Source organism: Onychostoma macrolepis, chromosome 02 (genome assembly GCF_012432095.1).
Source record: "Onychostoma macrolepis isolate SWU-2019 chromosome 02, ASM1243209v1, whole genome shotgun sequence".
Taxonomy (NCBI): Eukaryota; Metazoa; Chordata; class Actinopteri; order Cypriniformes; family Cyprinidae; genus Onychostoma; species Onychostoma macrolepis.
Genome location: NC_081156.1, coordinates 3,316,614 through 3,332,858, shown reverse-complemented (window position 1 = coordinate 3,332,858; position 16,245 = coordinate 3,316,614). Strand labels below are relative to the sequence as shown.

The window sequence follows — 16,245 nt, the reverse complement described above, 5'->3', positions numbered from 1 at the left end:
CTCATTCATTACCATTTATTTGATCTTTCTTTTCTTCTTGTGTTCTCTTTTGTTCATTCTTACATTTTTCACATGATCTTTTTCATTCTTTCATTTGAGCATTAATTCTTTCATTTTTTTAATTCTATTGTCTGCTTGCTCTTTCTCTCATTTGTTGTTTATTTTGTAGTTGATTCACTTTCTTTCAACTTTGTTTGTTTGTTCTCATATATGCCTTTGTTCATTTTGCTCTTTCTTTCTTTTTTTATTTCATTACTTCTTGCTTTCTTTTTTCTGTTAAATGGGAAACAATGTTTTCCCGTAAGCGCTTTCTAAAGTGTTGAAAAGGTTTATGGTTGGTAATAATATTTACTGTTGGCAGTTTTGTGCTTCCCTGTCCTTCAATAACAGCCTCTCTGTAAAGCCTGTATTACATTGTGATGTGTTCAGAAAACAGTTTTGGACCGGAGAGGACATTGTTTGACACTTACCGTATGCTTGCATCGTACATCAAGAGCAAATGAAATTCAGTCCTTCATGATATGAAACAGACTCATCTGAGTTGTTGCTGACGTGTCTTCACAGAAACCCAAGCAGAAAGACTGGCACCCTCCTGATGGCTTCATTCTGGGGCTCTGGACTCTGATCTTGCTGGTGTTCTTCAAGACCTATGGCATCAAACATCTCAAACACATCTTCTGATTCATCCCTCCCAGCACCGCAGAGGTCAAAGAACCCACCGCTTTCATACGAGTCCACCCTAACTTTGTTCATGATTGATTTGGTCAGGAATAGGTTTTTATTTATTTCTTGATGCAAGTTTGTTTTCTTTGGGTTTTGCTGTGTATCATTTTTTGAAAGTGACATGCACTGACTTCTTACATTCAAACAGTCTTTGTTGTTGGAGCTCAGTAGTGAAATCCATTTGAATTTCACACAGGGACTTTCGTTTGAACTAAACACACACAGACAGCTTGCAGGGAGAAGCATACTTCTTGTTTGTTTGATAGTTTTTTGTTTGTTTGTTTGTTCTTCAATTTCCAGTTATAGTTTCATCTCTTCAGCCCAGAGCAAAGTGAAATTATTTTCTAACATTGTTAATGGCACATGTGGAATTGTAACTTGTAATGAGGGCATGCACTTTTCCCAGATTTCTTCATTTGTTCTTAGTGGGCTGAGATGTGTTTTTTTTTTTTTTTTTTAAACAGATAATCTAAATTTATATATGCAATTGATGATCTGTTGTTTCAGTTGCACTTTATAATTTGCGTTCTCATTATTTAATGGTTATTTAAAGTGGTAAGGGACACTACTTTTCAGGGTACACAAATAATGCATGGGTCGTATTTTACCACAGAAAATGAGTAATTATTTAGCATAAAGAAAATCAAGCCTATTTTAGGATCGTTGCTTTTTTTCTTCATTATCTTAATGAAAAGAAACATCTCATTGTAATTCAGAGATGCTTTTTTAATCAGCATGCATCCAATTAAGTACAACAAACGATTACATGATGTGCAATCACTACTGTCCTTAATTTAAATAATATAACATTTATTTTCCAATTATAGCAATGAGAATGAAATAGTTTTTCACACATATCATTAAGCTGCTGGCAACTGACTGACAAGAAGTGGGTCGAAAATGTCATGAAATTAGTAAAAATATTTCATTTCTCCTAAAATAGGCTTTGTTTTTTAAGCAAAATTTCTTTCTTTCTTTTCTTTTTTATGACTTGGACATTTTCATGAGATCATACTGGAATAATTGTGAGGAATTAATGGACAACAAACAATATTTCCATGTACAGCAACCAAACAGCTCCATTTGCCTGTGGCTATGTCCTGTATCTGTCCATTAGCATCTCCGCTGCACTTGAACTGTTACGAATGTGCTCTAAAAGGGGTCGACCGAATTCACCCCCAGCTACACAGCAAGTGTGAATGAGAGATTGACAAATTGGACTGTCTAATTCAGTTTTTTGTTCTGTCTGTCTAATGCATTATTAACTGTTGGTAACTGAGGATTGTTTAGTAGAGCAGAGCTCACATTAAAATATTCACTGGCACTCAGGTTGTGTGAGGAACTGCATTACGAGAATTTCTACAGTGCCATTTTGTCTTTTTCCCATTTATGTTCTCTAGCATTTTGCTGTATGTTTTTTTTATTATAAAACTGGCTAAAGGTGACGTTTTGAATAAAGTCTACTGTGAAAAGTCTCTGAAAGCTTTTCATGTTCTTTTCCTTTTAAATTCGAAGAAAAGTAAAGCAGAAAAGCAGTGGAAAAATAGCTGGAGCTCTTTTTTCTGCGTGAAATGAAAGAGAACAAAGAACTCACATTTTTACAATGGAGAAGCATTATGAAATAAACTCTTGTAACACAATAATGTTGAGTTGTAAGAGAGCTGTGAATGGATAAACACCTGCTGCTGTTACTAGTTGTGTTGTATGCAAATACCTTCCATTAAGACATTTATTAGGCCATGAAATACAGCTTTCTTAAAATGTAAATTATAAGATGCCAGATCTCTTAACTCACAAGTTATTTTAACTATGCTAATTTCATATTTTAATCATGCACCGGTTGATGCCATTTCATTAGTACCCATTTAAAAGGCTTGCTTTTTTTCCACAGAATTCAATAAGTTGAAACATGTTTAACGGTTGATCCAATACAGTCAATAAATAGAGGTCAGCATGGATTCCCTCTGCTTTCAAAGATATATTACTCATTTAAAATCAATACTTTATGGTGAACATGATCTATCCATCTATCTATCTATCTATCTTTATTTTTTATTAATAATATAAATATCGGTTTGATGCAAGACCTTTTGGCTTTTTGTGCAATTATAAGCTGGCACAGAGGGAATATACAGAGTTCTTTTTGATTCTGCAATGATTTTGTGATGTGAAATCATTTAGCATGTAATTCCAGGGTTGGTTTAACTGCTCATATATTTGAGGTTTAATTATAGCTCAGCACCCAGTGATTTCATCTCTCTGTTTTCTCAGAGCCGGAGACGTTTGTCTCTCAGTCAGCGACTCACTGTTTGGAAAATAGCTGGGCCACCATGGATCAATACACCACCAAGAGAAAGACTCCTAGTGTGGTAATCTAGGTCTAGCTGCAGTGGCCCATATTGCTTTATTTCTCACCAATTCTCTCTTTCAATATCATATCACAGTGCCACACTTGAGCTATTCTGTTCATTATGTTTTCTCTCTGCTTTCAAAGATTGTCTACAGTGTTGCACAAACTGGAGATGAGAAAGTGGTATTGTGGTACACTAACAAGAACACATGCATACTGTATTGTGGGTTTAATGTGTGGATTTTAGTGTTAATAATAATAATAATAAACTAAATAAATGAAACTGAAATAAAATAAGTTTGTATTTATTTTTAGCTTATTTCAGCTATTTTATTTTATTTTTTTAATATTTATTTTATTTTTATATTATATTTTTTATTATAAGAATGGGTTAATTATAATAATCCTGAACAACATACCTAAAAATCTCAAATCTAACATGACTGTAAAATGGTAAAAACAACTGTACAACTCTATAATATATAATAGTAAATAACTCTATAGTGTATATAACACACAAGTTTTAACAAGAAAATTAGTGCATGTTCTTTTATAAAATTATAAGCTTCACATGCTTTTAAATCCATCATAAATTTGCCCTATTAACTTCTATTGTAAGAGCCTCATTACAGCCTTGTTTTTGTTTTTTTTGCTTTTTTTAAAGAACGAGTTGAAATGATTCTGCATTGTAATCAACAGTATGCCACAAATGCTGTTGAAAGAACAACTTTTGAACCTGGAATATTCCTTTAATTAACCTTTTAGCTATTTACCAATGTCATTTAAAACTGCATCAATTCTCTCTTTTAATATAAAATAAACTCAATTATTGTGGCCAGATCAATTAAGATAACCCTATTATTATTATTATAGGAATGACTTTGTCTTGAAAACATTTTTCCTGTTTTTCAAAGTGACACATGATTTCCTCCACAGCTGTAAGCATACAGAAATAACAGTCGCTGAATTCTTGCGTTGACAGGCATTTTCAGCATTTATACAACCAACAGTAGCTTTTGCAATAAATCAAGCTATAATAGGGCGACTCATCACTCATAGCTGCGCGGCATATCTGCAAACATTTGTGCATTCAACAGCAATGCCAACTTGTCAGTCATCTGGGGCGCATTAATGCGACGGCTGCTTTAACAGTCCCGACGCGTGTGTACATTTGCATGACTGACAGGTGCAGCGCGGTCGTGGTCAACGATGCATGGCCTCCTGCTGTGACTGCCGTAATTACACCTGTGTGCGTCCTGTACACCTCTGACACGCTCCTCTCTAGACTGACCACAAAAATAATGGATGTTGGGTTTTGATTTCATTTTTATATGCTCTGTGTTGCCCTTATGCTGCTGCATTTCTTGTGGATCCTTACGCATTCCAGCAGGATTCATCTTAGATATTTCAGCTTTGATAAATGTGAGAAAGCTCGATCAAAACTGCAGAATCACACTGCATATTAATTATTATTATTATTATTTTTTTAACAAAAGAACTGTTTATTGTTCATGTTAAAACATTTAAAATCAGTCTCACAATCAAGTACAATCGTTCGTGCCTTTTATCTGTTTAACACTTTCAGCAGTGCAATGGGTTTGGAAAATTGAAATTATCTTGAGAAAGAAAAATACGAGCAAAACATTAAATAAATAAATAAAAGTATCAGTTGGGATAGGAAAATAAAAAACATAAAAGGATTAAAAGCAGTACTTTGAAATTAACCTGTTATACATTTCAAGATAATGTCTTTAAAATTTATGAAATATTATACACTCCTAAAAATAAAGGTTTCAAATGGGAGTCTTCACAGCAATGCCATAGAAAAACCATTTTTTGGTTCCAAAAATACACTAAAAAAAACAAAAAAAGCCACCCACTTCAACTTAAAAAAATTAGTTCAGTTCATGTCTTAAATATTTTACTTTCTAAGTCTACTCAACTTGGTTGTACAAGTCATTTCGACTTGAATTACATTAACATTAAGTTGAGAAAAAATTCAGTTAGGTTTAATGTAAAAACATAAGTTGCTAATCATATAATATTTTACTGTGAGCCTTTCTATGGACAGACTTTTTCTTTATATTTTAATAATCTAAAGATTCTTTTCCACTGTAAAATAGACTTGTTGCAGTTAAACGGTTCCATGGATGTTGAGCTTTTTTCATGGAACCATCAATGCCAATAAAGAAACCTTTATTTTTAAGAGTGTAAATGTTGTTAATACACTGGACGTCGTTGGGTTGATTATTTAAGTCAACATTAATAAAAAAAATTGCCATTGTTTTTACTTTCTTAGTGCACATTTCAGGCCTCACTGCGAACAGTGTACATCTTCATAATCTTTCATAAAAATGAATCCAAAAAAAGACATTTCCTTGCATTTCTGTTCTGCTGATGTCTTCTAACAGAGACCATTTTTCACAATCAAAGTTGGATAAAATCAAGTGCCGTCATTCTGTTCTCTCATTGACTATCCTGTTTCATTCAATAATATTTTACAAAAGTAAAATAACCTACAAATGCTGTTTTACATGGTCTTTAGCACACATTTTGTTGCAGGCAGATCCTCGACACTCCAGAGCTCTTTGATCCGCCACCCTTTCTAATTTTTCCTATACACCACATAAGAACTCCCAGTGATACTCAATGAGCTGCTGAAATATGGATTCGTACAGACTACTGGAATGCCTTTTGTACCTAAAGAAACAATGAATGTGCAAAAGAAAAGGTTTAAGCATCAGTTCTCCTTGAATCCGAGTCTCTCTCAGTCAATCCAACACGTAAAGCTCCATCCACACGGCAACAGGAATTAGCCAGTGATCCGTCTGAGGCAGTTGGAGATCTTTGAAGGCTCTGGTGAGAGTCACGTCTTCTGCGATCGGGGAAAGGCTGTGGTTGCCGTGCTGTTATTGCTAATCGGTAACGGCGGCGGACTCCAGTCCGGCTGGTAGAAATGGATGTTGAACGTCCGAGCCCAGCTGGCAAAGACCCGCTTCTCTGTGATGAAGCGATGGTGGCTGCCTCGCCGGCCTCGCTCGTGGGAGATGTACATGGCACATTCGTCCGGACCCGTCGGTTCGTAGTAGTGATATGGGACAGAGGGGTGCTGAGACTCCCTGTACACAACCAGAGCAGAGATTAAAATGGGGACCGTGTTAAGGTACCATTTCATTCCCCGATTCCCAAATTAATCCTGAGCTAGATATTCATTTTCAAGGCAATTAACCTGATTTGGTTCAGAGAATAACTGGCTTTAAGGGGAATAAATTGATTTTATGTAATACATTATGGTTGCAAAATGGCTGGGGGGAGAGGTCATGCCTCAGCGGGGAATCACAATGAATCATTTAATTTTCGGCTCTCGGTTATTTTTCTCATAGCACTGGTACACAGCAGGGGCTACCGTGGCAATATAACCCACTATGCAGGGAGAAAACCCTGAACAAACACGCAGAAAGACCAGGGCCCGTATTCATGAAAAATCTTAGTGCTAAGAGTTGCTCCTAGTAACAATATTCTAAGAAAATTCGTAGAAATGTGGGTGTTTAGAAAAGATCCTAGTAAAGAAAAAAGTAATTCAGAAAGCATCTTAACCCTTAAAAGAGGTCTTAAGGTCCAAAATTGTTAGGAGTACGAACGAGGACTTTTAAGAGGCTTAAGAGGTTTTTTTAGCAGCGGAGAAAATGGACAAAACATGAAGAGGGAGAAGAAATGTGTTGCACACAATGCATGACAGTGAGTTAATAAGACACTACACATTAGATCATGTTTGTGACCGATCGTATTTGAGACACGATAACATCTCTGACACAGCGCAGAAATGCCATAGCGCCAGAAATGGACGTAATCGCTACATTAACTACATTAACATATTTTGCAAAATGCAACTATGCAGCAGCGATGATTTGGGTCTGTACCTGACAGCACTTTCAGAACCTTATTGTGTCACTGTTCATTTCCTATAAAATACGTTAAGTATGACAGCATGGTAAATAAAAAATAAAGAATATATGTACATATATAATGTGTGTGTGTGTGTGAGAGAGAGAGAGAGAGAGAGCCTAAAATTAATCAAAATTACGCCTGTAATTTCAAAGTGAAGGTTTATAATAAACCCTACTCTTAAAAGCGCTATTTTATTTCCTTCTTGGACAACCAACCAATCACAGTCTTCAAAAGACTGTGTCATAGCTAGCAACGGGGTCAGCCCCGCCTCCTCACTAAGATAAAAGTTTTTGCCTTTTCCTCGCTCAGAGTTGCTCTCAGATTGGTCCTGAATCACTTTTAAGATAAGACTCCTAGTTAGAAATTTTAGAAACTAAATTAGGATTCTAATTTAGGGTTTAATTTAAGGATTCTTAGAATCTTTAAGAATATGGGCCCAGATCTTTGACCACATTGGAAATATGTGATTCACAATACAATTTTAACATGGAAACGAACAGAAAGGTTTAGGATTTGAAACATTGTAAACAACATCCCTATTTCTAATAGGGATACCAGTTATCAGCTAACTAAACATTTAATTTTTATTTAGACAAAATAGTATAGAATCTTATATAAAAAGGGCTATAACATGAAATTCATTCATTTGAATATCAGTGCATAATTATTTCTAGGTCAGCAATCTTATCAATCCAACTGTATAAATGCAAATGTCAAAAGTTCTTTATACTACACTGATCAAAAGTTTGGGGTAGGCAAGACTTTATTTTATTTTTTGAAAGAAATTGATCAATAAATCAAACTGATTGCAATTTATCAAAAAAAAAACTATTGTTATTGTTGTTACACCTTCTATTCATCAAAGGATTCTGAAAAAAAGTATTACAGTTTCCACAAAAATATTAAGCAGCAGAACCATTTGAAACCAACTGAAACGTTTCATGAGCAGCATTTAAAATTATTATTTTAAAATACGTTCCAATAGAAAAGTTTTAAATTGTTAAATTCCACAGTATTATGTTTTACTGTATTTTTGAATAAATGCAACATAAAAGACTTTCAAAAACATCTTAAATCTTAACAAAAAAATCTTACCAACCTCATATTTTTGAATAGTGTATGTAAAATCAAGTAATCTTTTTACTAATGGTCTCAGGTTTGGACCTCACTGCGTGCTGAAACCTAAAAGCAAAGCAGTGAAATCTGACTTACCTACAGAAATCCGGAGGCACCATGCCGTACACATTGATTCTGTCACAGAGCTCTAAGGCAATAGTCATTGTGAACCATCCTGTGCTTAACCATGAGTTAGAGATTCTCCTGAAAGAGAAACAGAGAGAGAGAGAGACTGTGACTGTCTGCTGAAAACAATACAATGAATACCAAACTGCAAGGCGTGCTGTAGTTAACATTCCATAAGATATTTCCGTTAGAAATTCCACACACGCAAGCCCAAGATTCTGTTGCGTTTAGAGTGCTGTCCAGCTGTCAGGATCATTTCTACAACCGAACGTTATCATCAACTGCTCATCAGTTCTGCCAACCTGCCGTCTGACATGAAAGCCCTGGTGAATCTTTGACAAATAACACATTAATAAAGGAAAACAAACAGCATTAGTGAACAACAACCCGGATGTGATTGATTAGAAGCCTCTGATTACTGTTAAATTACCTCAGACAACAGAGCATCACTGTCTGGCAGATGCAACGTAAATAATCTCTCGTGCATGGGCTAGAATATCCAATGGAATTAATCAACCAATCTAAACTATAACCTCTGCACAGTTCACACAGAACATGTTTTTGCATACCACTGCACTGCTTTTCCATTGTTTTTTTTTATTTTTTCAAAAGCAGTATCTAACGCATGACATGGCATCCAAAAAATGCAGCGGTAAACTAAATTTGTTGTGTTTTTGTCATTTTAATTAGTTTTTGCTTATGTAGATTTCTTTCATTTTTAGTTTTTGTTATTTTAGTGCATCAGGATAAACTAAATGAAAAATATTAACTTGGTAACTAGCTGAAATAAAATAAGTTAAATTAAAGTTTTTTTTATTTCAAGTAACAAAAATTGCGCTCTTGGAATGCCACTCAGCCAATAAAATTCCAAAGACCAGAACAAACTGTTTCAGGCCCGTAATTCATATCAGTAACACATGACTTGAGGTTTTGCATAATGCATTATATAAAGGTAATCATAATGTTTGATGTAATTCATTATATCTTTTCATAAATGCATTAAGTTTTTTGGGGGCGTTAAATCTGCAAATAACAGTGAATTGACAAGTGCTAATCTTAGTAAATCACGTTGCGTGATTCATTTAAATACTCTCCTCCCATAAATTTACCGATCGAAAGGGAAACTCCTAAAAATGCAAGGCGAGTCGCAAAAATATGTCCACGCCTTTTCAGTGCTAATTTCTTACTGCGTTTCTTTAGTAAATCCTGACAGTAGTTTTTTTTAACGCCAAATGAGGGTTTGCGTTGGCGCAAGCTGATAGTAAATCTGGCCCTTGGTGTCGCAAATCGCATAGCGCTGTCACTACTTTTTGTGTTTAATAGTTTCGTAATGTTTTCATTTCTCAGCATACTGCCTATTTTACTAGAGGACATATCAACTGAAAAGACTGTTCAAAAGCAAAAATATACAAGGCTTACTCATGTATTATCAAGGTGGAAGAACTAATACGATTTTCTGAGCTGTATTTGAAGTGCAAATACAGAATGTTTGACTCAATATAAATCTATGTATGACTGCCAGAGGAAGGTTGGTTCATTTAGCATATAGCCTCAGAAACCATTCAAGGATAAAGAAGGCCCCAAAGGCATAAACTTGCTGTGTCATTTGAGGGTTAAATAAAATCATAAATACTGTGAACTTTTTGTGGTAGTATCTATTAGTGCATCTTCAGAAGAAATATACAATGTCTGTAATGCACATAGCGATACACAGTCTTTTCTTAGAGGACAATGATATTTAGTGCATGAAGAGATCTTACAGAAGTGTGTGTGGTACAGTATAACATGAGACTGCTCATAAAGGCAAAATGAGGATGACCACCGCCTCTGCATTTCAACTATCCAAAGAATTCAAGTCTGAGGTTCTACTTTAGCCCTAAATGTCACAACATTGAACATATGTGCTTGACCAAACATAATATTTAATGTTCAATATACAGCAAATACTATCCAGATATCATGGAAACATATTGCTTAGATCAATGCTCAGAATCCCTATGAACACATTCTGACAGACCATATTCTCCAAAGCAGGATTGTTTAGAAGCCAATGTGACCAGATGCAGGAGAAAACAACAGAAGAGGAGAAAACTGAACTGCTAAGTCGTGGAAAAACAAAATGCCAGAACATTGGGCTGTGTTTGTGCCGCAGGGCTGTCTGTCACTGCCAGGCCAGAGAGCAAAGACACTGCGTCCCCATTGCCAAGTGCTCCTGCATGACTATTTACATGACCTATAATGCACAAATTATAGCACCATCCGCCTGAATTACTTTGGGGTTTAACTGTAAGTACAGTTTCAGAAGGTCCTTGAGGGCTGAGGTTCTCATGGCCCAATGACTCTTTAAGAAAGCAATAAGCCATGAGACACCATGTGTTACAGTGATTTTACCACAGGTAATGGGTGTTCACAACATGACTAGAATGGTTTATTGCTTTTATAAAAAGGCAACAATGTGACAAGACACCACTGTTCAATAAACAGTTTCATCTGTTCATTCAGTTTCATACATTCATTTTATGACTGATAATTTACATAAGGGATAATCAACGGCTAGCTGTGCATTAAACGATTTGAATGCACGACGCGGAGGCGAAGAACCTTGGTTGCCTCCGCGAAGTGCATTCAAATCGTTTAATGCACAGCTAGCCGTTGATTATCCCATTTATGCCATGGTCATTTGCCAGCATTCACATATTAAAGATGTTAATAATATTTGCGCTGCAATATTTGACCGGAACGATAAAAATGACGGTTATTTTCGTCTGTATTACTATTCAACCGTAACTGTATGTTACTATGGTTACCAATGTTTATAGGAAGCGCATTAATATAGAACGTGATTAAACTGACCTGGAACTACCTGTGCAGTTAAACGAATTTAATCAACACCTGCCAGTCAATCAGAATCGAGTATTCAGACAGACCATGGCATAAAGAGGAAATATTATATTGCATATAAATGTATATGTTTTATATACACATTCATATACATACATTTATATTTAATTTATTTATATATTTATTTATTAATATTTCAGGTTTCAACAAAAGAACTAACAAATCATCAATCATTTGTATTGAACTATAATTGGGGAAAAAACCCCGCAATACGGTCCCCCTAAAAGATCTGGAAAGTTCTGGAAATGGAAATGTTATTTCAATTAACGGTTATTGCATACTATTAAACGCATAACTTTTGCTACGGTTACGCCTGCTGTTTACACTACTCCGGCATTTTCAAGGTCGAAAACGGAGACTTTTGAAAACGCTGCAGACCCCGTTTTAGTTTGAAAACTCTGGGGTTGCGTTTCAGTGTAAACGGAGCAAAACGGAGACTTTTGAAAATGATGGCATGGCTGCCCACATTCGCTCTGCGTCAGTTTTTGTAAATGAATGACTTGATCCACAGATGGCCTTCATCAACAGACGCTTGCGCCACCTGCTGGTGAGCGGCTGACAGCAGCTGGAGATCATGCATCGGTGCTCTACTGCTATTCCTGCGGTTCCCGGATATGCAACGCTGAATATTCTGCCGAATTTTAACCACTGAATTTGTGGCAGCGAATTTGGGAAGTGAAATAAAATGACCGAAATTTGCCTGTTGAATATTATACATTGTATTTTTTAATAGATTGAATATTTTGGAAGTGAATTCTGGAAAGTTAAATTATTGAATTTTTAATTATGAAAATGTGTGTGAAATATTTTGAGTTGAAATATTCACAGCTTAAATAAAAAACTATGTTAAATTTCAGGACCTAAAAATGCAAGCCCTGGAAATACAAGGCATTAAAATGCAAGCACTGTTAATTGCAATGCATCTTTTTTTTTCGATTTGTGGAATTCAGCATGCTTTATTTTTATTGTCATTATTCTGCTTCCATACTCGTTCACCAGTAGTGGTATGTAACATATTTTATGTTCACCTGCGAATTTACCTGCTGTTAAGAGAATGCCATTTAACTAAACACCTAGGCCTATCTGAATGATCGGGCTAGTGCTGCTTTATCATTCTCACGTGCTTTAAGCCTTGTCAGTTTAAACATTAAAGCGTTTTAAGCCATTCAAAAGCACGTCAGCATAAAAGAGATTTCAATGCGGTACTCGCGCACAGTGACAGATTGTTTTTCTGCGTGCACACACACACATACGCAAAAAGCGCTCAGCACAGACTGCACGCGAGTACCATATTGAGTCCTCTTTCTTGTCTGCTTGAGCAAATACACAGAATATTATGTTAATGGCTGTTTTGACGAGTATCCACGTAAACACGATTTGTATCCGACCCGCTCTTCACCCCAAACCAGAGCAGGTTCACGACTCCACCTGTAACCGCAGTAATGCTTGTTCCCCTCGCCATATCGGCTCAAATGCATGAGCATTTGCACTTATTATGGGCTCAACAGTCCTTTCAAGTTTGTCTTCCACAGTTTAAACAAGCGTGTGTTCAAAAAGTAAAGAAATGCTTATATATTACTTTACTGGCCAACGGAGCGAACCAACCCCATGATGTCACACGCGGTGGTACTACAAGATGGTGGCACCCTTGCTCCAAAAGCTATAACAATATATTTTTTTTCTTTAAAACGGTTACATTAATCGTGTTTGTTATATATTTTTTAATTAAAGTGGAAGTCACTTTACTAAATAATGTAAACTTGACTGACTGCTTCACTTCCACTTTAAAATGAAAACGCACAAGTGTAAACAGGGCCTAAAGTCCACTTTCCTGCGGAGTTTAGCTCCAACCCTAATCAAACACACCTGCACAAGTGAATCAAGGCCTACAAGATTACTAGAAAGTTATAGGCAAGTGAGTTGGTCAAGACTGGAGTTAAACTCTGTAGGAAAGCAGACCTTGAGATCCAGAGTTGAGAATCCCTGTTACACGCTGTCACTATGGTTATTCTAAATTTCTCATTTTGTGTTCCACAAAATCAAAAAGTAAGCTATTCTTTTAATAAGCACAGCTTTGCATGACCTAAATTATACTGAGCTCAGCCTCAGCCATAGTAGTAGGATTTATTAATTTGCAACCTAGATTTTCAACCCAAAACATCACTGAAGTAAAATTGAAAAATAGTAATTATTGGTATATGATTGTTTGTGATTAATGCATTTATAGGCAGGAGTGTTTCTTAGTTTCTGTAGTTTCTTAAAGTAACTTTTGGTTGACCAGCTGTTTGAAATTCTGTATGCAAACAAACATGGGAAAACACTGATCAAACCAATAATAAAGCAACAGCAGCCATCCTTCTCCAGTCCCAATTATGACATCTAACAGAGACAGATTTTTGTTGCGCGTCGTTGGTATGATTTTCACAGCTATCTTTTGTCTTTTCTGCTTTTCATTTGCCACTTTTGGGAATAACACCAATGAAAATGATACAAGATGAAAGACACACTTTGACAGCTGCAATAAGACTGCTGTGGTAATAAGGGACGGCAGCTACAAAACACTCCTGTATCATTCTAAGCCAGTTCATCAGTGGTGATATTTGCATTTCTTACTAATGAGCTTCCAAAGAGTTTTAAGGAGCACTCTGTAAAAATAGCGTTTTTGCGATAAAACCCACATGAAAAGACATCCACTAATAAGATCTTCAGGATGAATACATCACCATAACTATAGATTAGTGTTTGTTTGAACTATCAGAATATAACCAGTACCCGTAAATTTACAGTATTCGCTTTAGAAAATAAAGGTTCCAACAAGGGGGTTTCACAATGATGCCATAGAAATAGCATCCCCAAAGAACCTTTCAGTGATCAGTTCTCAAAAGAACCATTTTTTTCTTTGTGTGAAGAACATTGAATTGGTCTGAAAAACACTTTTCCACTATAAAGAACCTTTTGTGCAATGGAAAGGTTCCATGTATGTTAAAGATTCTTCATGGAACCATCCATGTCAATAAAGAACCTTTGTTTCTAAGAGTGAATGACAAATTCATGTTCTGTGGGCCAAAAATGAATATATTAAACCCCCATTCACTGCAAACACACTACACACACACACACAAGCACACACACTTGCTTTGATTAAGTGGAGATCTTGGCTTAATGTTCAAATCTAGAATCCCACACAAACTGATTTCCCATGTGATCTAGAGTTGAAAGGGAAAAAGAGGCTGGTCTTCTCAGAGAGCAGTAAATGTGGAAAAAGAATGGCCTCTGCAGACTCTATTCTAGGACACGCATCATCTTTCCTTTATAACACCTTTTATACGAAAAATTAGGGCATGTCACATAATATTGGCACGTTGCTGAAAACGTCTGCTATCTCAATCATGTAAATGCACGCCTTCGGTTAATCGAGTTCTGCAGACCCATTTTAATTCAGAAATGGGTTTGAAAATATTTTGCCTTTATACAATGAAACATCAAAGTAGTGTATCATCGCATATTTAAGCTTATTTCCTGAACCATATCATTACAGATACTAAAATTGGCCTCTTATCAAATAATACAATTTTAAATTGGCTCTGTAAAACATAATAAAGTGCCCGTTACCTGTCTTTGCCGGTCTCTCTCTTGAATAGTTCATCAAACTGGAGCATTTTCTGCCAGGAGATGATATAGACCTTGAGTTTGGGCAGCACTTGGTTCATAAGCCGCAGGTTGTTATAAACCAGCCCTTTCCCGTCACGTCGCATATAACTGCTGGGTCCCCAGAAGATGAAGACCGTGTCCTGACTGGAGTTGAGGAGTTCATGGCGGCTGCGCAGCACTCTCTGCATGCTGGAATGAGCGATGACCCTCAGGCTCGTGCGGTGGCCCACGTCCACCCCGTAGCCACGGGCCGTGGGCGCGTCATTCATTCGGATGACGCACTCCGCCTGATCGATCTCTTTTCCGCGACCCCCACCGGTTAGATGACCCGAGCTGGTGACCAGCGCGCAGCTCCTGCAGTGCATCTTCAGAGGCTGAGGGGAAGAGAGTGGAAAGATTAGCTCTATGCAAGTGTAAAACCATAGTCAATTTTTCATACAGAGTCTATATTAGATGCAGCAGTCATTTAAATAATGTATACGTGGCTAAGCAAATGTAAACACTGGTGTACCAGTTCAAGGCAAACAAGATAAATCTCAATGCCTTATTGGTATTTCTTTACCTTCACTTTTATGGCTCAGGGGGTGGAGATTTCAATTTTTTATTTTTGTTACATAAAGTTCAAATTAAAACTGTTTTAGAAAACCTTTATACCAGGCCATCACCAATTATATTTTCCAAATGCCTTTTATTTATTACGTTTTATCCAGACCTTTAATCTTAATATATCGGTCAAACAAATATGAACATATTCAACCTAAATGTTAATATATTAATTAACTCATGTGTGATTAAATTAATAACATTCATCATTTTTACACAAAATATAACTATTCCACAGTCGCAGTATTATCATAGTATAAGTATACTATTATGCCATTTATTTAGTTACTTTAATTCTAGTTTAAGATATTTGTTAATAATATTAGTATTTGTAAAATATTTCTATGTAGCTTTATTTTTTTTAGATTTTAGTCATTTTTAGTACTTCAACCAATATTTTTTGTTAATTTTTGAATAAGTTTTAAGTTTTCATAGAATATTTAACTTCTGTTTTATTTTAGCTTTGTTACGTTTACCGAAAACAATTTTTAATAGTTGTAGTTAACAGCAGCAACACTTTACAGTTGTGGCATCATTTCCAGCATTACTAACATGCTGGAAATTTAGAGCTTGAGATCAAATATATAATGCAAATATTTTGAGCAGAAAATAATAATAAGCAGAATATTTGTAGTGTGTGTCATTTATAATCATACTGTAATTCTGTTAAATTATGCAAAAAAAAAAAAAAAAATATATATATATATATATATATATTATCAGTATATACAGGTGCTGGTCATATAATTAGAATATCATCAAAAAGTTGATTTATTTCACTAATTCCATTCAAAAAGTGAAACTTGTATATTATATTCATTCATTAC

At 35.7% G+C, this 16,245-nt stretch overlaps 2 protein-coding genes across 6 annotated transcripts in view; one reads left to right on the top strand and one right to left on the bottom strand.

Annotated features, from left to right (window-relative positions):
- Positions 1–3,319, top strand: part of pigk (phosphatidylinositol glycan anchor biosynthesis, class K) — a 39,876-nt gene extending 36,557 nt beyond the window's left edge. The window contains exons 11-12 of one of the 4 annotated variants that reach the window (XR_009274296.1): positions 565–2,670; positions 2,995–3,011. Coding sequence is in view for 3 of the 4 variants with exons in the window: in XM_058798922.1 (XP_058654905.1) it covers positions 565–681 (117 nt within the window). In the remaining variant the exon portion in view is untranslated. The other 3 variants (XM_058798937.1, XM_058798931.1, XM_058798922.1) reach the window with 3 other exon arrangements.
- A 1,078-nt stretch (positions 3,320–4,397) lies between these two features.
- The window catches only part of st6galnac5a (ST6 (alpha-N-acetyl-neuraminyl-2,3-beta-galactosyl-1,3)-N-acetylgalactosaminide alpha-2,6-sialyltransferase 5a), a 46,484-nt gene continuing 34,636 nt past the window's right edge, over positions 4,398–16,245 (bottom strand). The window contains exons 2-4 of one of the 2 annotated variants that reach the window (XM_058760975.1): positions 14,777–15,189; positions 8,234–8,341; positions 4,398–6,192 (exon numbers count right to left, since the gene is read on the bottom strand). In XM_058760975.1, the coding sequence (XP_058616958.1) occupies positions 5,940–6,192; positions 8,234–8,341; positions 14,777–15,180 (765 nt within the window). In that variant the 5' untranslated portion in view covers positions 15,181–15,189 and the 3' untranslated portion in view covers positions 4,398–5,939. The remainder of the gene's footprint in view (positions 6,193–8,233; positions 8,342–14,776; positions 15,190–16,245) is intronic. The other variant, XM_058760968.1, reaches the window with a different exon arrangement.